Source organism: Zosterops lateralis (assembly GCF_965231275.1).
Source record: "Zosterops lateralis genome assembly, chromosome: 7".
In the NCBI taxonomy this organism is placed as follows: domain Eukaryota; kingdom Metazoa; phylum Chordata; class Aves; order Passeriformes; family Zosteropidae; genus Zosterops; species Zosterops lateralis.
This window is the reverse complement of record NC_139767.1, coordinates 24,290,522-24,311,720: the sequence shown is the minus strand read 5'-3', so window position 1 is coordinate 24,311,720 and position 21,199 is coordinate 24,290,522. Positions and strand designations below refer to the sequence as shown.

The 21,199-nt window shown below is 36.4% G+C and overlaps 1 protein-coding gene across 3 annotated transcripts in view; it reads left to right on the top strand.

Annotated features, from left to right (window-relative positions):
* The window catches only part of XRCC5 (X-ray repair cross complementing 5), a gene marked incomplete at its 3' end in the record, with an annotated part of 48,941 nt that extends 28,103 nt beyond the window's left edge, over positions 1-20,838 (top strand). The window contains exons 13-19 of one of the 3 annotated variants that reach the window (XM_083865419.1): positions 2,165-2,255; positions 3,763-3,832; positions 10,460-10,569; positions 11,060-11,156; positions 13,202-13,269; positions 17,968-18,039; positions 18,828-20,838. In XM_083865419.1, the coding sequence (XP_083721545.1) occupies positions 2,165-2,255; positions 3,763-3,832; positions 10,460-10,569; positions 11,060-11,156; positions 13,202-13,269; positions 17,968-18,039; positions 18,828-18,842 (523 nt within the window). Of the gene's footprint in view, positions 1-2,164; positions 2,256-3,762; positions 3,833-10,459; positions 10,570-11,059; positions 11,157-13,201; positions 13,270-17,967; positions 18,085-18,827 lie in introns of those variants that run through there. The other 2 variants (XM_083865418.1, XM_083865417.1) reach the window with 2 other exon arrangements.
* Positions 20,839-21,199: the final 361 nt, after the last annotated feature.

Genomic DNA, 21,199 nt, shown 5'->3' with positions numbered 1-21,199 from the left:
GTTTTCTAAACCTGATTTGTATCTTCTGCCATCATATTGATCAGATTCTTCTCTGTTAATTTTTAAAGTCTAATGGGACTAAAGCAGCATAATTGTAGGCATGATGTCTTAATACAGAGATTTCAGTATTCATTTGTAGCACTTTTGCTTAAGATCTGTGTAGTTTTTTTAAAAAAATCCAGTAAAATAGAAAACATTTTACTTTTTCCTTCTTAAGTTGGCTGTGGAGAGGCTGTTATCTCATCCAGCTTTGTAGGATGTGAGAGGCTTCTATATTAATGTAGAAGTGGGTGTTTTAAATTAATCTTGTATTTTATTAATTTTTCTCAAATAGTAATTGCACGTTTTGCAGTTTAAAAATACTGCTAATCAGTGCATATTCTAAATGTCAGATCCTTGGCTGGTATAAATGGCTATGGATTCATTAGTTTCTGCTGTGCTGCACTGATTAACGACAACTGTAGATTTGGTCCTAGGCTGTTAAATGCAGCATCATCATTTATTTTCTCCTTCCTCCAATCCCAAAGCATTTTGAATCAGTAAAAATAATGCAGGAAGAAAAAGAAGAAAATTGATTGCCATATACTTTTGGAGGAAAATATTCTAAAAGAGAATTTTTGTTGTTCTTTACACCTTTCATCAAACCATGTTCATATACAAGATTTTTGGTTCCAGTAGAGCTTCCAAACTTTCTGGTGTTGATAAGTGTCAGTTTCCCCTTATACAGAAAGACATGCTGGATATTCAAAACAATCAAGCAACTTGTTCAAGGTTAGCCAGAAAGTCAGCAGAGTTGAGAATGAAGCAAAGGTATCCTATCCTTGTCCTTAGGCATAACTAAACTCATCATTTCTCCTAGAGTGATAAGTAAGGTTATGCTGAATGACAAGAGTTGCTGAGGAGAAGGGATTTCATTTCAGTAGTGACAAAACTAAGTAAAGGACAGAGAAGATTGCTGAAACAAAGTGAAATAGACAATGATTGTAAAGCAGGGGAGGAGTGTGCTATAGAAAGTAAAAAGGAAGATTCCACAAGTTCTTCCTAACAGTTGATTGCTTCTGTAAAGTGCAATGCAGTTTTTGCAATCAGTTCTAATCTTGCAGAATGAAAAGTGGCTCCTAGTCCAGGATCTGTGGCTTTGTCCATACATCATCAAGCAGTTTCTTCTTTTCACAGTAGTAGAATTTTTCAGAAAAACTTTTGTTACTGTGTTTTGGAATTCGTTGAACACAAATCCTGCCCTTTGGGTTGCTGAGTAGCTTTCAGTCATTCTTAAACTGAAATAAATTTGTCTGTGTCAGTAGCCTGACAGCATCTGATTTTCTTCCCCTTTTGTGATTATCTTGATTTTCTTCTGTTGCTGAGATGTGCTCTGAAGTGTAGCATGTTACATGTTAGAATTAAGTTCCTAGAATGTACACCTTACTCTATGTTACCTGTTAGGACAAAGCAAGAAAGCAGCCCAAAATCACAATTAGCTTTTAAAAAATAATAGTCTGAAAGCATTTTGAGGTGTAGCTTAAAATGTCCTTAGAGAGTTCTGATCTGCTTAACTGGAGTTTGTCTAGCAGGTTTTAACAAATATAAGGTGGAAGTTTACAGAGCTCTCATGTGCTGATGGAGAATAGTGGTCATTAGACTGAAAAGACACTGTGTAAACAGGTTTGTATTAGCTATAAATTCCAAGACAGGATCCAAGCAGGTAGTGATTGAACAGTAAATTAATGTCTTACTAAAATGGTAAAATTTCACTGACATTTCATGTTTAGGAAAAAATCTAGCAAGAATACCAAATGTCATGTTATATACTGTAAATTACCAAGATTAACTCAACACAGAGGTTCAAAATAAAGTGTTTGGAGATATTCTGTATTTAGAAAGATGAAGAAGGTCCATATAAGGAAATTCACACCTGAAATAAGCACTCATGCCTTCAACAAATGGTTCCTTTACTGTATGCTAAGATGAAGTTTGATCTCTGCTTCTACTGTCTAGTTTGTGTAGCCCAAGAGACAAATGAGGCATGGTTAAGTGTTGATTTTGGAACAGTTATGTAATGAAGTTTAGTTCAGTGTATATTTCATTAATTTACTGACTCCCTAGTTAGTAGACAGGACAATCTTCTTCAAGTGTTTATATTCATTTTTGTCCTTCTCGTTTGCAGCGAAGATGAACCCAAGCTTAAGAAACCAAAAATTGAAGACGAGGAAGGGAGCTTTAGCATTATGAAACTTGCTGAAGGCAGTATCACCTCTGTAAGCATATTTTTACAAATCTGATTATTAAAGAGGAAGATTAATTCTCTAAGTCTATTATAGTGAATATACAGAATTCCTGATAAAAGGAGAGTTTCTAGCTGAAACATGACTGAAATACTGTCTACTTGTACATTTGAGACGCTCTGCTAGAGATTGTAAAGACAACTTTCTCTGCCCTTAGGCATGTGTTAGCACAAGTTTTTATCAGTCGTGGATATTTTAGGACAAAATTCTCTCCTGGTGTTTAGAACTCTGAAAGGAAAGCCTGAGGATCTGAAGAAAACAGAATTGAAGCTCAGTGGTTGAATTTTGTTCTTGCTGTCTTTCATATCTTCTGCAATATAAAAGTTGCCTCTGTATATTTAATCAAAAGTATTGCTGGAATTTTAGACATTGTTCTCTGCATTAATTGGAGGTCTAAATCAGAAATTTGTCTTCATCTTGCCACTAGGTCTAACCTACAATTTTGTGGGTAAAGGAAACCTGTATCATAACTGAGCACTTTCCTTTCCTTTATTTGTTGGTTTTCTATTAGAGGAAAACAAACAAACAAACAAACAAAAAAACCCCTGAGCTAACTAGCTAACTTCTCTTGTTTTCAAATGTGCTATTTAAGATTGATTTTGAAAGAAGCAGTATTGATACTTACAAAAATATTTCAAGTCTTAAAAGATTTCAGTGTTCTGCACTCCTAATATAACTTTCTGGTACTTCCTGAAAAGTGGCTTTGCCAGATCTTAAAGAAGTACAGTGAGACCAAGTAAACTTATTTTCAAGGTCCACGACTTATTTTTACAGCAAAGCATAAAAATTAAGAAATGTAGGAGAATTAAAATTGCTGATAGGAAATTTTAAGCAATGTAGAGTTGTTGGGTTTTTTCCCTTCAAGTTAATGCATCCTTTCATTTTTCAGTGTTTATTTATATTTGACCTGATTTTACTTCCTTTGAAAGGTTTCTGCACTTGCATGCCCATATAGAGCTTTGGCTTTAAGATGTCAGACTCTGTCAGAAAGCCTAGATGACTTAAGTGCAAGCTTTTAATTTTGAAGTTCCTATTGGAGTGGCAAACCACTGATTCTGTACCCACGTGCCTGGGAGCTCACATTCCTCACTAAGCATCTGGTGGGATTAGAGAGGTCTAAGAGGTTTGTGCTACAGAAGATCTCAAAGATCTTCTGCTAGATCTATCTGCTAGATCTGCCGAACTAGCAGATAACCTGAATTGTTGCCCTTCTGTCCTCTCAGCACTAGAGAAGTGGTCAACTTGTAACTCTGTGCTGCAGAGTGAGTTCATCTTGCTCATGTCATAACCAACCTTTGCCAGGAGTGCTGTGCATTAACACACATTGTGAGACTTGCGGGTTTTGAGTCTGAATGCAGAGAAGTACACAGCTTCTGTTTTCATGTTAAAGTAAAAAGAAATTTAAAGATTCTTGTTGCCTGGCAAGAAGAAAGAGATGGATATTGGAAGACAATTGAATTGGTTTTTGTACTTTTTGTAGGTAGGCAGTGTTAACCCAGCAGAAGATTTCCGTATTCTGGTGAGGAAGAAAAATGCTGACTTCAAAGATGGTAAATTACTTTTGTCTATCTTAATTATATTAGTAGCACCTTTAGGTTTCAGTAAATGCAATCAATTTGCCTAAATGTAAGTTTCTAGTGCAATATGAGTTGCTCTGGAATTTACAGGTTAGCTTGTAGTACCACTCGGACAAGGAAGGTGTCATTTGTAATTCTCATGTTAATACTTGCCTTCCCCAATTAAAAGTCTCAGGAAGCTGTGTTTGGGTAAGAAGCACTAGACAACTACATTGAGGCACCTGAGCAACCCCTCAGGTGTTTGTAGCAGAAGACCCTTTGGTATTCACTGACTGCCTCATTCAGAATGAACCTCAGCTTCTCCTTCCCAGGATCTTTCTGACTTGAAGTGTAGAGCTTTTGGATGTGCACAGTATGAGAAACCTGTCTCATGCCCCATCAACAAAAAAGAGACTCTCACGCCTGGGACTTAAATCTTTACATGCAAAGGTCATTTCTTACTGCTTGTGAGTGAAAAAGAGCACAGGTGAATTCAGAGTGGAATAAGCAGGTAGTATTTGTAATCTGAAAGCTGAGAGGATGCTCTGTGTGCACTGACTCAGAGATGAGGAAGAACACAAGGCACAGGTCAAGCACTGTCTTGCATAGCCTAAGTCTGAAAATGGAATGAAATTATCATTGGTTTGTATGGTAGCTATACAGATATTTATGTATTCTTAAAAAAAATGCACAAGATGGATGGGGTCCTTTATCTTGTAAAGGATGATTTGAAGGTTGTGGTAGCGTAAACGTGATCGGCCAAATAGGCACTTATGTCACATTACTTTTCAAAGAAGGATTTGCAGAGGTGCTGGTATTTCAACAAGACCTTTGGTCCTTTTGGATGTAGTTTCAGGAGTATGTTTAGTGGTATATTGAATTGTGATATGGTCTGTTAAAGCCTATTTCTCTCCAGAATTTCCAGACCTCTAAGCCAGCTAGCTAGCTTTTTAACATGGATTTTTCATTAGACCCAGAAGAAGTTATTTATTGAAAAAATATTTGGTGTTGTGTTCTTAAATCTCAGATACATTAAGATGCAGTAAAAAAGCATTGTACAATACATTAAAATAAAGAAACTGTGAAACAGTTGATTACTTTGTTACAGTGATAAATTTTATCATGTAGGAAAGCTTTAAGGCAGAAATAAGTATAGTGATTACCCTTGAAGGTGGTTTAACTAGAAAGAGTGCTTAAATACGTCCACTTGGTAGCTGTGCTGGAGATAACTGCACTACATGTTTGGGAGGTTCTGAAATTTTGAGCAATTTGCTTTTATTCTGTGTGATCTGCTCTGTAATGATAAGGTGTAGTTAAACAGAATGTAGTGCAGTTACCCATTTAAAGGAGAGATAGAAGCCACTATAAATAAAAACATGCTTTGCATATTATCTCTTTCTTCTGGATAATCCTTTTTGTGCTTTAGAGCCTTTTAGGCGCCTTAATACATTGAACATTGCAAGCATGTTTTTAATGGCTTGCTGTATTTCACTTTGGTTATGTAAATAGTAAATTCTGCCTTAAAAGTATTCAGTGGTTCTAAGGGGTTTTTGGGTATAATTTTGTCATTTAATGATGAAACTTTTTTCCTTTTGCTAGAACATAAGAAATAGGAAATTTCTTTGCAGAAAAGGATAATCTGTGGCCTTGTAAAAAGGTAGCATGACATACTTCATTGTAAAAAGAGTAGCATGTGTCAGGATGCAGACAGAAGAACTGCTAAGTTGATTCTGTTTTTCTTTCTTGTATTAAAAAAACATCTCCTACAGTCTTCCTAACTGAATAGAGCTTACATTCACCTTTTAATATAACAGCAGTCCTTTCATTGGAAGGAGAAAGACCTTTCAACTGTTTGATTGGAGGTGGGTTGTTTTTTAGTAGATAGAGGAGTTGTAGCAGTAAGGAAGAGTTGAACTTTAAATACTGACACTACAGTTGCTTTTTAATTAAGTTGCAGGTTAATGGCACACTCACACCAAAATTATAAAGTTAGAAGTACCACAGGATGGCAAGGTGATTGTTTTCCTTCTGAAACAGCATGTAGGAAATCCTGATGGTAAATTTATCATTGAAAATAGGCACCAGTATATTTCCTAGAGTGCCCTCCCTGGGATTTGTTATTCAGGGTTTGTACCTTTCATAGCAGAAGTCTTAAGTGGAAGCTGGTCTGTGTCTGATGCTGTGTGAGAACTTTGCCACCAATGCCTAAATACATATCTTTAGAAAATCAAGGATTTTCACCTTGCTAAGGGTCTTAGAGATAGGTTTTCTGGGCTGGCAGCTGAATTTCCTAAAGCAGTAATTGTCTTTGGTTTTACCTGAAAACTGTGTAGTTTATTACAGTAGGGAGCTGCTTAGGGGTTGCATGCTGAGTTATGTTTGATGGCATCAGCTTACTGGTTAATGCTGATTAACTGGAATTGTGTTCCCCTCTAGACATCCTTACTTTCTGATTTGCATTCATGGCCAGAGAGATGTCATTTTATGCAGGTCTTATTTTGAGCAAGTCACAAGTGTACAGTCATTACAAAGAGATGTCTTCTGATAATGGCTTCTGACATTTTTGTCAATGACTGCACATAAAATAGATTAGTTTACCTGAGTAGAATCTAATTGTTGCTCCCAAGGGTCTACAATGAGTTTCTTCATTGCTGTGGCTTCAGAGAAGACTCTCAAATGCAGTCAGTGCTTGTCATCTTTGTAATGCCAAAGGAGTAGCCACGTACTACCAGTTTATCCTCCTATTTGCAGGTTTCTATCCATGCCTACATCTCTGGAGAGCAGATCATATCTGATGTGTTGTGTTGTATTTTCATAGGCTTCTGTATAAGACAGAATTAGGGGAGTAGAAAAAGATATTGACACATGCATAGTATTTTCTTTGATTTGTAAATTTTCAGCGTGAGTTTATAGGCCACATTTCATTGCATCTTCCAGTCCTCCTGTCTGAGAACATGATGTTGAAAAAGCGTTTTTTATTTTTCTGATTGTCAGTGGGAGAGAAATCTGCAATGAAAACTTAACAGTTTATGGACCTAAGAAAAAATGCCCAGAGGCAAATTACACGAAGCTCTCATTTTTATATTTACAGTAAAACTTTTAATATTATTTTCCTAGGCATTTCTAGAAAAATATACTTAAAGGAATCAGTAACTGCATGTGAACAAGGGTGATATTTTATTGCAAGATTTTCTGTAGAAATAAGTATACCTAATTACCTTTAGATAGAGCTAAGATAGTTTTTTAAAAAGCTAATACTTGATTTCATTCTTTCTTGGCATGTTTTTGCAGTTTGTCTGCATTTTTATCCTACTTGATGTTTTTGTATTTTTCAGAGACTATTCATGCTGTACTGCTAGATAGGCCAAATGCAATGACTGGTTTGATGAAAATGATTCAGTCATTAGAAGAGTTTTTGCAAACCAAATACTTGAGTATATAGAATCACTTTGAAGTTTTCTGTATCTCTACTTCACAGAGAAGATGAAGCCAGGTTTGTCTTTGAAGGGCATAGCAATTGGGTGAGACTCAAAGCTCTGAGTTGCAACAAACAGAATTTGAATTGGATAGTATGGGGAAAAAGGTGATAAAGATCACAATGATGGGACTCAAACAGAAAAAGAGGCCCAGAGAACTTGGAGATTCTCCATCTTTGGAGCTACATGGAACTCAAGTCTGTGGATCACTGAGCTGCCTGTTCCACACTGAACCCTGTTTTTAGCAGAGATTTGGATCCTGTGTTCTTCAGATGTCCAGCCTCAGTCATTCTGATCCATACTCACAGGACATTTAGAGATACCATTTCAAAACTGAACAATACCTCATAGGGTACTGGAGTAGTTCAACAGCCAACAGCTCTTGATCTTAAAATTCTTATTTCTTGGCTTAAAGATGAAGGAAGTCCTTAAAAATTAGTACAGTTTTCAGTTCAGAATTTCTTTTTTCTTTTCAGTTCTAGGAAGATGATACAGAGCAGTATTTTAAAATTAATTATCAGATTATTTAACTGATTTGTCAGTGAATCACATTTTAAGTGCTGTCCATGAATACAAATCATTACCATCAGCAGCAAGTAAATCAGAAGATTAACAACGAGAGTCTTTTGTCTAAAGGAAGAATTATTTCTTAACCTGATTTATTTTTTTAGGGGGGAAAAATCCCCAAGGAATCAAACTTGGGCTGTAATAATAGACAGTTTTGGCAATTATTATTGTGTAATCTGATTGGTATAGTAATCAAGACCAAGAGCTGAACTGAACAAACATGGAAATACAACTGCACTTTTGTACTGTAGCTGTTCTGAGATAACAAGTGAATATAATTGTTCATGGCATATTTCACAAAAAATGACAGCACTGCTGAATGTATTTTGGAGTAGCAAATGTATCTGAATGCCAGAGGGGAAGAGATTAAATTCTGCTAGAACTAAAAGATCTTCTATTCGGTGATTTTTTTTTTCCCCTGCAGTTCTCCAACCCGTAATAACTATATTTGTTATCTAACCAGTCAGGTACAGTAGAAGGAGGAAAGGGGAGATTAAAATTTCTTGGGATGTTCTGCAGAATGTGGTGGTTATTAGGAGTGCTGGAAATCCAGCTAATGCAAAATGTGCGTTGTTCGTTCACTTCCTTAAGTATATGTGGAATGAGGGAAATTGGGAGAGAAGAAAAAAGTTACAATAACACAAAAGTGGCCTGAATAGGCTGTTGGTTTGTAACTCAAGGGCCTGTTCTTCAAAAGCTCAATGCCTGAGATTTGTCTGGGACACATCAGAGTTAATGTTTATCACAGCTTACTTAAAAAGACATCTTTATGCAGAACATGCCTTGCTCCAAAAACAGGGACATCTATTTTTTGCAGCATCCAGACCCAAAGATTCAGACTAATGAAAAGGCAGCAGGAAATCAACGAAGTTCTCAGATTAGAAGTATAAAGGAGCAGCAACCAATTCAAGAATTTCCAGCTTTTTATAATCCTTTTCTGCTGTCTTTAGTATTACTTTTGGCCCCCTGAAGTAATTTGGTAGTCTAATCAGAACATAGGGATTTTTGTCTATTTTAGATTCATCCATCATTTGGATGGCCTATCATTTAAGGGAAACCCAATGGACAGAACCACCTTTTTAGCCAAGGTATTTCAGGATGTTAGAGGAATGTGACTTTAAATACTGTTGCCATGTAACCTGTTTGCTGCCTATATTATGGACTCTCAGTGCCTGGTAAAACATTGCAGGTTTCCTTCGGTTCCTTACAACAGATTTTAAAAGGAGGCACCTCACAGTCAGTAGCAAGAAAGTCTTTTCTTCTGATGGCTGCCAGGGCAATCAAATGGAAAGGGATTAAAAAAAATAAATGCAAAAGAAGTAGTAGAATGTCTGATAATTTTAAACAGTATGCTGGAATCTTTCTGGCAATAAAGACTTTTATTGCACCCTCATAGTGCCTGGGGTTTTAATTTAACACATCAATGAGAAGGCAGTGTTTAAAAAATCCACCACTACCACTGAAAACACCAGCAGGACTTGCTTTTATTAGTGCAATTCATAAGAAATTAGAACAGCTAATGAGAAAATCATTAACCATGAAAAAAATGGACTGACTTAACTTGGGAAGCTTAAGTAGTTAGACTTCAATTTAGTTTGTCAGCTACTGGTGAAATAAATAGAGAGCGAGCTGATTACCTCTGGCAGAGGAGGCATTTTAAGCACACTTTCTTGTGCTGTAGCTGCTGTTGGGCAGAACCATTATCTGCCTGCTTTTCTAGAAACTGTCAAAAGCTAGTGGGAGAATATCAAACATGCCTTGTTTCACGCTATTCAGAGATGTTGTCCTTCAGATTCAGTTCAATTAGCCATTTAATAGAAAATAATATAACAGCCAGTGCTGTTATACTCACAGTGAGCAGAGCGGAACACAGTACTTAAACAATGTCTCCTTCTTGGTGTGTTTACTTCTTGTTTCTTCCACCACTCTGGCAAGTGATTTTCTTTGTTGATGCTTCCATAGATGAGATTCTTGAAGTGATGTCTATGCCCATAACATCTGGAGCTGGTCAGGGGAAAGGTTATGTTAATCCACTGACTGGTCAGTACAAGAGCAGGACAGGCAGATGTTGTGACTTGATCAGAAAGCTTTCCTGAATCTTTTTTTTTTTTGCAGTGGCAACAACACGTAATCTCCCTTGACAGACATTCTTTTAAGAATTCTTAGAATTTGTTCAAACATGTTTTAAGCTGTTAAAACTTAAATCAGCCTGTGATAAAGTGGTTAACTGATCTATATTTCAAGAGATACTGTTTTGTTGTTTGTTCTTAACCCAAATCTTGGCTCTTGTTTTGAGAGAGGCAGGGCAGTATCAATTCCCTATTCATTCTTTTCACAATGCTTCTGAGTTTATAGATCACTGTTGTATCCTACTCACACTTGTTTTTTCCCTGGCTGAGGTGTCTGCCACAGGGTAAAATTGGACAGTTCCTTAACTGTAAATAAACATTGAAGAGAAAGTAAATTACTAAAATCCAGCAGAAATTAGTTCGGATTTGCAGAGGTCTTGAGCGACATTTTCTCTTGTCTGTTTGCAGTGGTTTATTTATTTATCAGTTTATTTCTCCTTGTCTTCCAGTGAGTCAGCAGTTGATAAACCGCATTGATCAGTTCTTGGAAAATAAAGGTTCACAGTACTACATGAAAGGGATCGACTGTATCAGAGTTTTTAGAGAGGAGGCCATGAAGGTAATGTTAATGTGTGAATATTCTTGCCTCTTTCAAATTAAAGGCATAATGGACCTTTTTGCTTGATAATTTATTGCTGCAGCAAAAAGAATTTAACTTTAAATATGTTTCAAAGTTTAGAAAGAGTTGCATTTTATGGAGGGTTTTATTGTTACTGGAATAGGGACTAACCTCTCTGTATTACTTGCTGTTGTTGGTTTTCTTTTAAACGTAAAACAGAAGGCCTATGACCTGATGCCTGTGCTAGGTAAAAGTGAAATCCTACAATTTTCTTCAACTAAGCTAGTTACAAGGTCTTTCTAGCTTTCTGAAAGGCACTCTTTGTGGCTCACCTTTCCTTAGAACTCATGTTTTTAATAGTAATTAATCCCAAATTCTGTACAGAGTTTCGTGTTCACCATGTTAAATGACTTCACAAAGAATTAATCTTGCAGTGCTCTTTAGTAGTTTTAATATTTCTTGCTTAGAGTTGCTGTTATATTTTTTTCAGCTGTCCAAGGTGCAGTGCTTTAATGACTTTCTGCAAGCTATGAAATCAAAGTTGGAAGATAAAGCCTTATCTGATTTCTGGGAGATCATGGTACAAGGTAGGATGGCATTTAAGAAAAATTAAGACAATTTCTAGTTGGATCATGCATTTATCCATTACGTAAGAAAACTTCATTAGCAGTGGGGCACTTAGACTGACCCCACTGCAGCATTTTGATATGCTTCATTCCTGCAGCCTATTTAAAAAAAAACAGTGTTCATGTTCCAGCTTCCTTTCCTTTTCTGCACTAATAATTTCATATCAGCATTATTCATAATGCATTGCCAAGTCTTGTTGAAATAGTAAATTAATTGTGGAAGAAGAGACAAATTAAATGTTATGGGCTAGGGAGAAGAAGACACAATTTCAGCTGAATTTCAGAATAAATGGAAAAAACTCATGCAGTAGAGCTATAAAAAGATTCTTGCAGTTTAAGCTTCCAAAAAGTCATAGATAGCGTTGAAATGTGTCACTGATCATTTTGTATTTAAGTAACCTGAAGGACAGAATATGTGGTAATATGACACCTGCTGATGATTAAACTGGGAGATACAAGGCAGTGCCATTCCAAAAGACATTCAGAGACTACACAAGTGATAAATAAAGGAACATTTTCACAAACAGAAAATATAGTGGACTAAAAAAAAAAAATCTTTTACATCATAATCTTGTTTTTAATTGGAACCAATGCTAAGAAAATCTGTTAAATACCCAGCTGTATCTCTTAAGGGTGCATGCTATAAAATGCAGTGATGTGCTTTTGTATAGTACCATTGAAAGTGGTGAACTCCAGACATGCTGTAATGTCTACTTCGTCCAACTTCTTTGAATTACAGATGGGAATTTGTTTAGCAATGTGGGAACAGCACAGGACAACACTGACAAGAACATTATATTCAATAGTGCTGTAGAGGACCTTTTCTGTGTAAATTTGGAAAAAGAAACCAATAAATTTTGAAAGTAACAAACTTGGATCTTTCAAAGCTATGAATAATTTTTAGTTAGTATAAATCAGAGGTTTTGACAAACTGGAGTACATTTTTGAGGAAAAAAATCAACCAAACAAACAAATACAAAGAGAGATGATACTTTCACACAACATAGATTCTCTTCCTTTGAGAATATGGTGAAATGAAATCTTGATGCTTTGTGCATAATCTGGCTGCTCTCACCAGGCAGCTGAAATTGCTTTTTCCTTGCTGCTAACAAGAACAGAATTCCTGTTTTCTCTCATTCTTGCCACATGACCCATCCCCTCTTTTCTACCAAATGTGGTGTGCACTGGGTCTTGTCACAAGTCACCACAGTCACCAAAAGAAGATGGGTGTAAGTGGATGAGTTAGTGGCTCAGAAGAAAGGCAGGTCTGTTTGACAAATTCCTTAGTTTTATGAAACCCTGCCATGTGGGTCTGTGGGCACATGAAGGTGATACTACACTTACACTGCTGCTGAAATTTTTATGAATCTCCTATTCTTTGCTCTCACACCCACAGCTGCTTGTTCAGGCACAAGCATTTGTATGGCCAAGTGATGAACTAGGCTGGAAAAACTATTGGGCTCAAAATAAATGGAGATTTCTTTTGAAATTTTTTTTTGGGCGGGAGGTGGGATATCACTGCACAGGGTGGTGCTGCTGGCACAACCAAGGAGCAAAGTTTGGCAGGACCAGCACTTTGGTAGTCAGACTAGGTAATCACAGCACAAGTGTCTGGATGCTAGGAGTTAATTTTTCCTGAGGACCTAAGAGCATGCTGTGAATGACTAAAAGTGTAATTTCTAATAGATTTTCAGCATTTCATCTGTGATCTATGATTTTAGTGTCTCATTAGTTTGATTGTCACAATATTAGCAGTTTCCTAAATGGATACTTCCACAAGCTTATGAATATGCTCATTAATTTATATTTATATCATATTTTATATCATAGTTGACTCATTTATGCAAGTCACATTTTCCTTTGAATGATACTCATATTTTTTGCTGGTGATGATGACACATCCAGAAGTTGGAATGTGGAGCACTTTATTCACTTCTAACATTAGGTGAATTTTTGGGAAGCCTTCTAATGATATTTTAATGTACTTTTTTCTCTTTTTTTTTCAGACAGAATTTCTTTGATCACTAAAGATGAAGCAGAGGAAAGTTCGGTGACGGGTGAAGAGGCTGAGAAGGTACAGTTTTTTTAATGAGCATCTGTTTGTACAGAGCCTTGCTGTAGAACTGAAGACTTGCTTACATGGATAAATCTTCAGCTGAATGAAATAAGAATGTTCATTTGCCACACAATGGAAACTTCTGCAATTTCAGAGCAAAAATACCTTTAGCATGTACTACAGTGTTTTACTTTAGTTGGTCTTTAAAAAGTAGCATGTATTAAAATTATCTGAAAGTATCCTCTACAGAGAATAGGAACTTCAGCAACTCAGGGTAGTGGAACACCAGAGTGCTATTTACATATGTAAGATCACTGTTTGAACTTCACAGAAAGAAATGTGTTCTCACTGGCAGCACAAGTTCAAAATGTAATACTTTTTTTAAAAGGTTTTATGAACTCCAGCAATTCAAGTTGTTGAGGCTAGTTTTCACCATACATTCAGTGATACCAATATTTTCAACTTCATGCAGCTCTTGTGGATTGGTGGACATTATACATGATGCTGGGGATATTTTTGGTGACCATATTAGATCCTTTTGGAAATGGGGGTTTTGGACTATTTACAGGTATCATTTATACAGATATGTAGTATTTCAGTAACTACAGTGATGAATGAAGGATTTTCCAATTACAAAGGACTGAATTGTAACAGGCAGAATGGTGCCTTCTCTTTGGAAAAAAGCAGAATTCAGAGCTGCTGTCAAAAATTATATTTGTGTGGAGAGGATAAGATGGGTGTTTTTATATCAGGCTTCTAGTTTAGGAGAAAGGTCCTTGTATCACAGACCCCCTGAAGGTAAAACTGTGGCTAAAATCACCATTTTTGCAGAGAAGTAGCTTTTATAGAAGATGCCACATTGATTTTTGCAACTTCCAGGCCCTCCATTAGCAATAGCCAGAAGTGGGTAGAAGTAGGTTCTCTATGATTTAGTTGATGAGTAGAAAAAGGTTATATTTTAGAAACTGCTTTTTTCATCTATAACAATTTACCTCAAGGTGAAGAGGGCACAGAAATGTCATGAAAATTAAAAGCTAACAAACTAGGAGTCCAGAAAGCTGAGCATGTGTGCAGGATACAAATGACAGGGTATGATGATTTTTCTAGACATGAAGGACCTACTGGCTATTTATCATTACACATAAATGTATAGAGCAACTTTTCCCCCAGTGGTGATTTTAAAAGGTATCAGTCTTTTTTATCTACTTCAAGTGCTATGAATTTACTTGGAAACTTTCTAAACAATATTGTTCTTGGGAACTTTACTTTCTAATCTGAAACTACCACTGATACTCAAAAAATGTGCTAATGCTGTCTGAAATAGCCTCTGTCCCTTAAGGAAATCTCTACTAACCACGAAGACCTTGCAGCATACCATTGTCTTCACTGTGAGCTTGTGGTGACTGAAAAATACTGTGCCTGCATAGCAATGCAGCACAAATGATAGAGTATCAAGGACTGGATTCACAGCTGCCAGGCTAAGCTGGAGCCAAGCATTTGTAGACTGACTGCAAATTTACATTTCTGTTTACCATCATCCTACAATCACCATATATTGCAATACAGGAAACTATTTTGTGACTCAAGGTCATTTTGTGATGGATTTAAGGTCATGCAATAGCTTTATCTTCCCATTAAATTGGGGGAATACGAGATATTGCATGAAATCAGTTTTGCAGCATAGTTCTCTATGGCAGTTACCTTACCTTCCAGTCCAGTTGGATTGCATTTCTTTGCTAACTAAGCAGTTGGCAATTCCAGATATTCACTAGATAACCACCTCCCCAATCACTGTCCAAATCCAAACCCAGAACCCTGATTCCCATTGTCTGTTAAGGGTTTGCATTGACTTTTTCATTAAGAAACTGCAAGACTGTGTATTCTTGGAGTAAGATTTGCAGGGATAGAATATTTTATCTTGATATTGTGAGGCTGGTATAAAATCTGGTCTTCTTTGGTCCAGTTAAACCCTACCACAGGTTTCCTGTGTGATACAAAGCCAGCATTTCCCTAGGTCTCCAGCAGATTGCAAAAATGGTTCATTTGTTTTCTGTACTGAAGGTGATACCCTTCACTTAAGGGTAATATTGGATTTTTTCAAATATCTTCCAACAGAATAAGATGCAAGTTTTCTTCACCTCTGTAGAGATTATGTGTAAGCCTGTAGGTCATGGGGTTGTCTGTCATTGTAGTCCTTTGTGGCACAAAAGCCCTTTCTCTTACGTGATGTTTACTAGCTGCTGGTAGTTTCAAGACTGTTTTGTCTGTAAGATGACAGGTTTTATAGGGTTGCTGTCTGAAGGAAAAAGGAAGACTTACCAGGCCGCTTATTAGGCAGGTCAAACTTCCCTTTTTATTTTTACTTGAGGTAGGTTAGGCATGCATATTTTCCTATCACTGAGAAAAAATGATTTCTTTTTTTCCCCTGTAATAGTGGAGAGTCTCTTTTTAGAGCATGAGGATGGTAGGTTAAAAGAGCAGGAATGTCAAGTGCTTTTACTGGTTGCTTTGGGGAAGATAATGGATTTCAGCACAGCTATTATATGTAATTTGCTTTTGCATAAATGTAAAACAGGTTTTCAGAAAAAAACCGCAACTTTAGATGTTCAGCATTTGATAGAAACTTCAGGTTTCAATTTACTGCAAGTCTTCATTGTACATTTCTCTAGCTTTTAGCTTCCTTTGCATAATTTACTGTGAGAAAGCTGATTGTAAAAATTTTGAAAAATGTGCTGCTTCCAGAAATACCATTTGACTCTTAATTAAATGTGAAAAAAGGAAATTTGATCTGGCACAAAAAGCCTTTCAGAGCTGACAAATGTCATTAGTTTTTAGTTTCATAGTATGTGCTTTATATTACTACTAGATTAAGAACTCTGCCAACAAAAAAGATACACAGGCATATGGCATCCTGAAATTCTAATTCCTTCTGGCCCTGTCACGTTCCCTGCTTTTTTTTTTTTTTTTTTTTTTTTTTTACAGCTACAGAATCTCTATGATAAGGTAAACTCAGCACGTTAGAACATAAATGTTGTCTGTGAAGTGAGACTTCTATATTGCTGCTGGATGTTCTGACTGTTGGTCACTGAGACAACAGGGCAGAGGTTGCCTATATCCTCTGCCTTTGGTGTTACCCAAACACGTATTTGCTTTTCATCCTAGAGTATGAAACAGGAAAGTCACAGAGTTCTGCTCCGTGTCTAAAGCTGTCACTAGGGTTCTAGAGAAAAATCAGAATATTTCATTTATTTAAAATAATGTTTAAGCTTTTCACACTACAAACATATGGTCTCAGAGATTGGTGATATTAATAGGGATCCCATGGCCTCTTACACTCTCTGGCTGATACAGTTGAAGTCCCAGCTGAACAGCAGCTCCCTTTTAGGGGCACAAAAGAGTTATCTAAGCAGGTATTTATAGCCTGTTTAATGTGGCTATTTTCTACTTAGCTGTTCTTTTTCGTTATCTGGAGTTACAGTGAAGTTGTTTCTGACTTAAGGATGACAGGACTCCGAGTCTGGAAATGTGGCTTTTGCTCTTGAGCTTCACATCTCTGTTGTCTTGAGGGACAGGGTTGTTTGTGGCTCTGTATACTTATTTTGGTGCATTTTAATAAGGAAAAAAAAAAAGGTTTTATATTAAGGATATTGGTAAAAAGGTAGTAACTAAGAGTTGTAGACAACTGGATGCTTTTTTAAGTAAGAGTTAAGTATTGCCATTTTTCTCCTGCCATTTTAGTTTGTTTTTTTAGGCTAAGAGAAAAATCTGTGAAATTATTTGGAGGTGTACTCCATAATTTGGTGGTTGTACTCCAGATATTGTCTGTATGTTTGATTTCAGTTTTTATAGTATCTGAGCAACTTACCTTTCTCTTCTGTTTATGAATGTCATGCTTCAAGTGAAGGGCATATGGTGAGTTGTATCAGCAGCTATGGCAGTGTAATTTTGCATAATGAATTTTCCATTTTTGAGACTGGCATTCTAACAGTCTTGCACGTTAGAGGGTTGTGGGGTTTTTTAATTCATATCTTTGTTCGTTTGGTAAATGTTAATTGAATTAAATGGGGAAGCTTGTAAATTTAACACAGAATGAGAATGCTGAGTGTAGGAAATATCTCAAAGAAGCCATTGGTCACCCTCATGTATGTACTCATATCATTGGGGATATTTTGTTATCCCTGAGCATTTTGTAGCTACACACAATATTTTTTAAGAGCATAAACCTGGTCAAACTAAAATGGATAAAATTTTCATCTAATCCAGAATCCCATATCTCTCAGTGGACAAAAAGGGATGGGTAGAGAAAAATGTATAGTCCCAGGTTGCAGCCACTGATGTCTCAAAAACTTTTTGTGCCTGAGATTGTTTCTGTTCTCTTCTATGCATCTTCCTTATCTCCCCCTGAGTCCAGGGCATAATATTTGCAGCATCCTTATCACAGGGTGTTTTACAGCCTAACCATGTGTTGTCTCAAGGACCATATCCTTTTGTCTGTTTTTTTGATACATTTCACCATAAAACCTTTTAAAAGCAAATCTTACCAAAATTTTTTGCAGTTTAAGATGGTTTTGAAGGGTGGAAACCAGAAAAAAAATTATTTCCTGATTTTTAATTACAGGTGGATTTGTTTTGATACAGAGAGGAGACATTCTGTTAATTTTAACATTAAAGGCTCTCAGTTTTGTCAGTATCACATAAATACATTTTTATTTTTAGTTCTTGGCTCCAAAAGAACAGAAAAATGAAACTCTGCCTCCTACAGATGAAGGTGGTGATGTTGATGATCTGGTGAGTACCATAAAGATACGGTGGGGCTTTAGAATTGAGCTGTAAATGAAAGGTGTAATGAGAGAGCCAAATGCTTCTTAAAGCAGTAGATTAAATTAGAGTGCATGGCTTAGAAAACACCTAAGGAATTAAATCAGAAGAGCCACGTGAAATTACTTACTTGCTATTGTAAAACTTAGCCAGGTGTGTAATTTCATGATGGCAAATACTATGTGATACAGTAACATAGGTGTTTACAGGGGTGAAATGTGTCCTCTATGTTTGAAAAGAGCCAATGAGCCACTCATTTAATAGTGGATTGCTGTAATTTGCTATAATAGCATTTTAAAAAGTTTGTAGATGTTGAACAGCTAGTTATGTGGGTTGAAAACTGAAAAACATTAAAAAAAAAAAAAGGTTTAATCTTTTGAATTAAACTTCTTTATATAGACTTGCTGAAATTCAAGGATACCAGGTTTTTTAATAAATATTTTAGCCATCTTTTACAGGCTGACTCATTACAAATCTGTCTCCATGGCTTAAGCTGATGGTGTAGATGGTTTTAAAGAAGGCAGATTTCTACATTTGGACTGTACTTTTAAAAATCTATAAATGGCACATATGATTATGTGAAGATGAGAATTTTAGGTTTGTTTTTTTACTTTATAGAAGATTAGCACAGAATTCTGTGCAATCCATTTATGTTACATGGTAAGGATTTCCAAATTTGCTTGGTTTTCTGAGCACTAAAGACATGTAAGAAATAACTACAATGCTGCTTCTTTCAAATGTGTTTTTTCTGTTTGCAGCTGGACATGATGTGACTGGTGATATATGGTGAGTATACAAGCAAAGTTTTGGAAGAAATGTCTCTGTGAGGTGGGGCACAAAAGAAGATGCTAATGAGAAGACAGTACATCCATCTTTATTTTCTCAAATGAGAACGGAAATCCCAGAAATGTTTCCAGCTGGCATAAATGTCATCTGACTTTCAAAACTAGAACGGAAGATAGAAATTGTCTGAAGTACTTGGAAAGTAATGATACCTTTAAGGCATTTTGTTTTTTCTTTAGAACACTGAATTTAGCTTGTCCTTTGTATTGCTTTTAGCTAAGCACTACGAAATTGAACGAGAATTTGCCCTGGTGCCTGAAATTCTTGTTATATTGCCTGGGAAGAAAGACAGAAATGTCACAGCAAGGTTACGAGGTGAATATTTAGTGAAGGTAACCCTGTAGGTTTATTGTTACAGAAGGGAAAAAGTCTCTATTTTCATGCTTTAAAAAGCCAACCAACCAACCAACTCAAAACAAATAAACAAAAAACAAGGTAGAGCAAAAAAACTTAAAGCCAACAAAGCACCATAAAAACCACCACAGATGCCTATGGGAAAAAAAGCTATGCCAGGGACTTGTGAGTTAACAGTTTGAAATATACAACAGAATCTAAAGTACACAGCAGAGCCAGGTGTGTTGATTTTGCCACACTGTCTCCAGATCAAGAATTATGGTCATCTCTACTACAGGTTCTCTGTCCTGTCAGCTCAGCAGCAGCCCAAGCTCTATGTCCCTTTCTGTTACACATTTTCCTGTTTCGTGTGCTGGGATTTTTGATTTTTTAAATTTCTAACTAGTACAATTACTGTCGATGCAGCTGGTGCTAAAAGGAAGAATCAGTTCTATGTCCATTTCATACACTGCTGAGAACTGCTGCTGACTCAGAGCAGAAGAATCCCTCCAAGCTGTATACTGACAGCTGTAATAGATAAATGATAATAGTTAATACTGGTAACCAGGATGGAGTAATGTCCACACAGAGCAACCAAAACTAGTCAAATACTGGTTAGAAAGAGCCATTCAAGTCTGATTACAGAGCTGAAGAGACAGTAATGGCTCCTTCACACATGCTTGTCTGTTACAACCAGATTAATTCCTTTAAAAGCTGTTCTTTCATTATTGTAGATGTGTAAATATACTGTGCAAAATGGTACTAAGAGCACAAAAAAAAAAAAAAATCATGATCTGTAGTTGCAAAATGTTGTGGAATATTTACACTTTATACTGGCCAACAGCTCCTGTGTGGGAAACAGGAGCTCTTTACCCCTACTTCCTTACACAGCAACCTACTCTCTCCTCTCTTGCATCCTATCCTGACTGAGTTGAAAGCATTTCTCAAATGCAGATGGCACGGAGCAAGTGATTTTTGCATACCTTTATAGCTTTTGTATCACCAGAAGATATTTTTCTGAACTGTAGATAAGAATTATTTGATCAGTGTTCTGAATGTCTTTTAAAGCAAATATGTGGAATGTACTGGCTGAGGGTTTCTTTTGCACTATTTTTTTGGTGGTGGTTTTGTTTTGGTTTTTGTTGTTTTGTTTTTCTTAATAAAAATATTTTAAAGGTTGGGTTTTGTCTTCAGAGCCATGTTTGCTAAAATCAGGTGACTACTTCTGCAGTACCTAAAGGAAACAATCAAAAGCCCCTTTTCTGGGCCTACAATGCAAACATCAAAATCTCTCCACAGAAGCAAAGTATACTTATTCTATTCTTTACAAACTCTAAACTTTGCAACACCCCAGGAAAGTAGTTTTTACTATATTGCAGACATGATGAAAAGATCTTGGTCAAAACCGCATAGAATATAGAACGTGGTGACCAGAATTTGGAGTTACTTTGTTTCTTTTGATTTAGTTGACCACATTTCTAGAGTGTATTGCTTCTGTGAAAGAATATACATTTGGTTCCTGGAGAATTGCTGCATAGATCTTCTTGCTACCTGTACAGAACAGTATGTACATGTAGGCTCAGTGTGGTGATTGAGTTGCTAGTACTGAGAAGATGAATGAGAATTTTTGATTCAAATAAAAGTGAATTCTTGGAAGGCAAGAAAAGCATCTTTCATTCTGCCCAGCCTTCCAAATTCAGTCTTCAGAAGCTTCTGATCTTAGTGAGGGTCTGTCACCTCAGCAGCCTGATTTTACATTTACTCTTTGGCAAAGGGCTAATTTTCAGGTTCTCATTCAATGACTGGAAGAGATCTTATATTTAGTTCAAGCTCACATTTTCAGTTACAAAGTCTGACTTACTGTTTAGTATGCCTGAGTCATTATTTGCATTGAGAATTCTTGTTTTCAGTTGCCACACTGACCAGTCCTGTTAGTTGTCCATTTCAGAAGCAG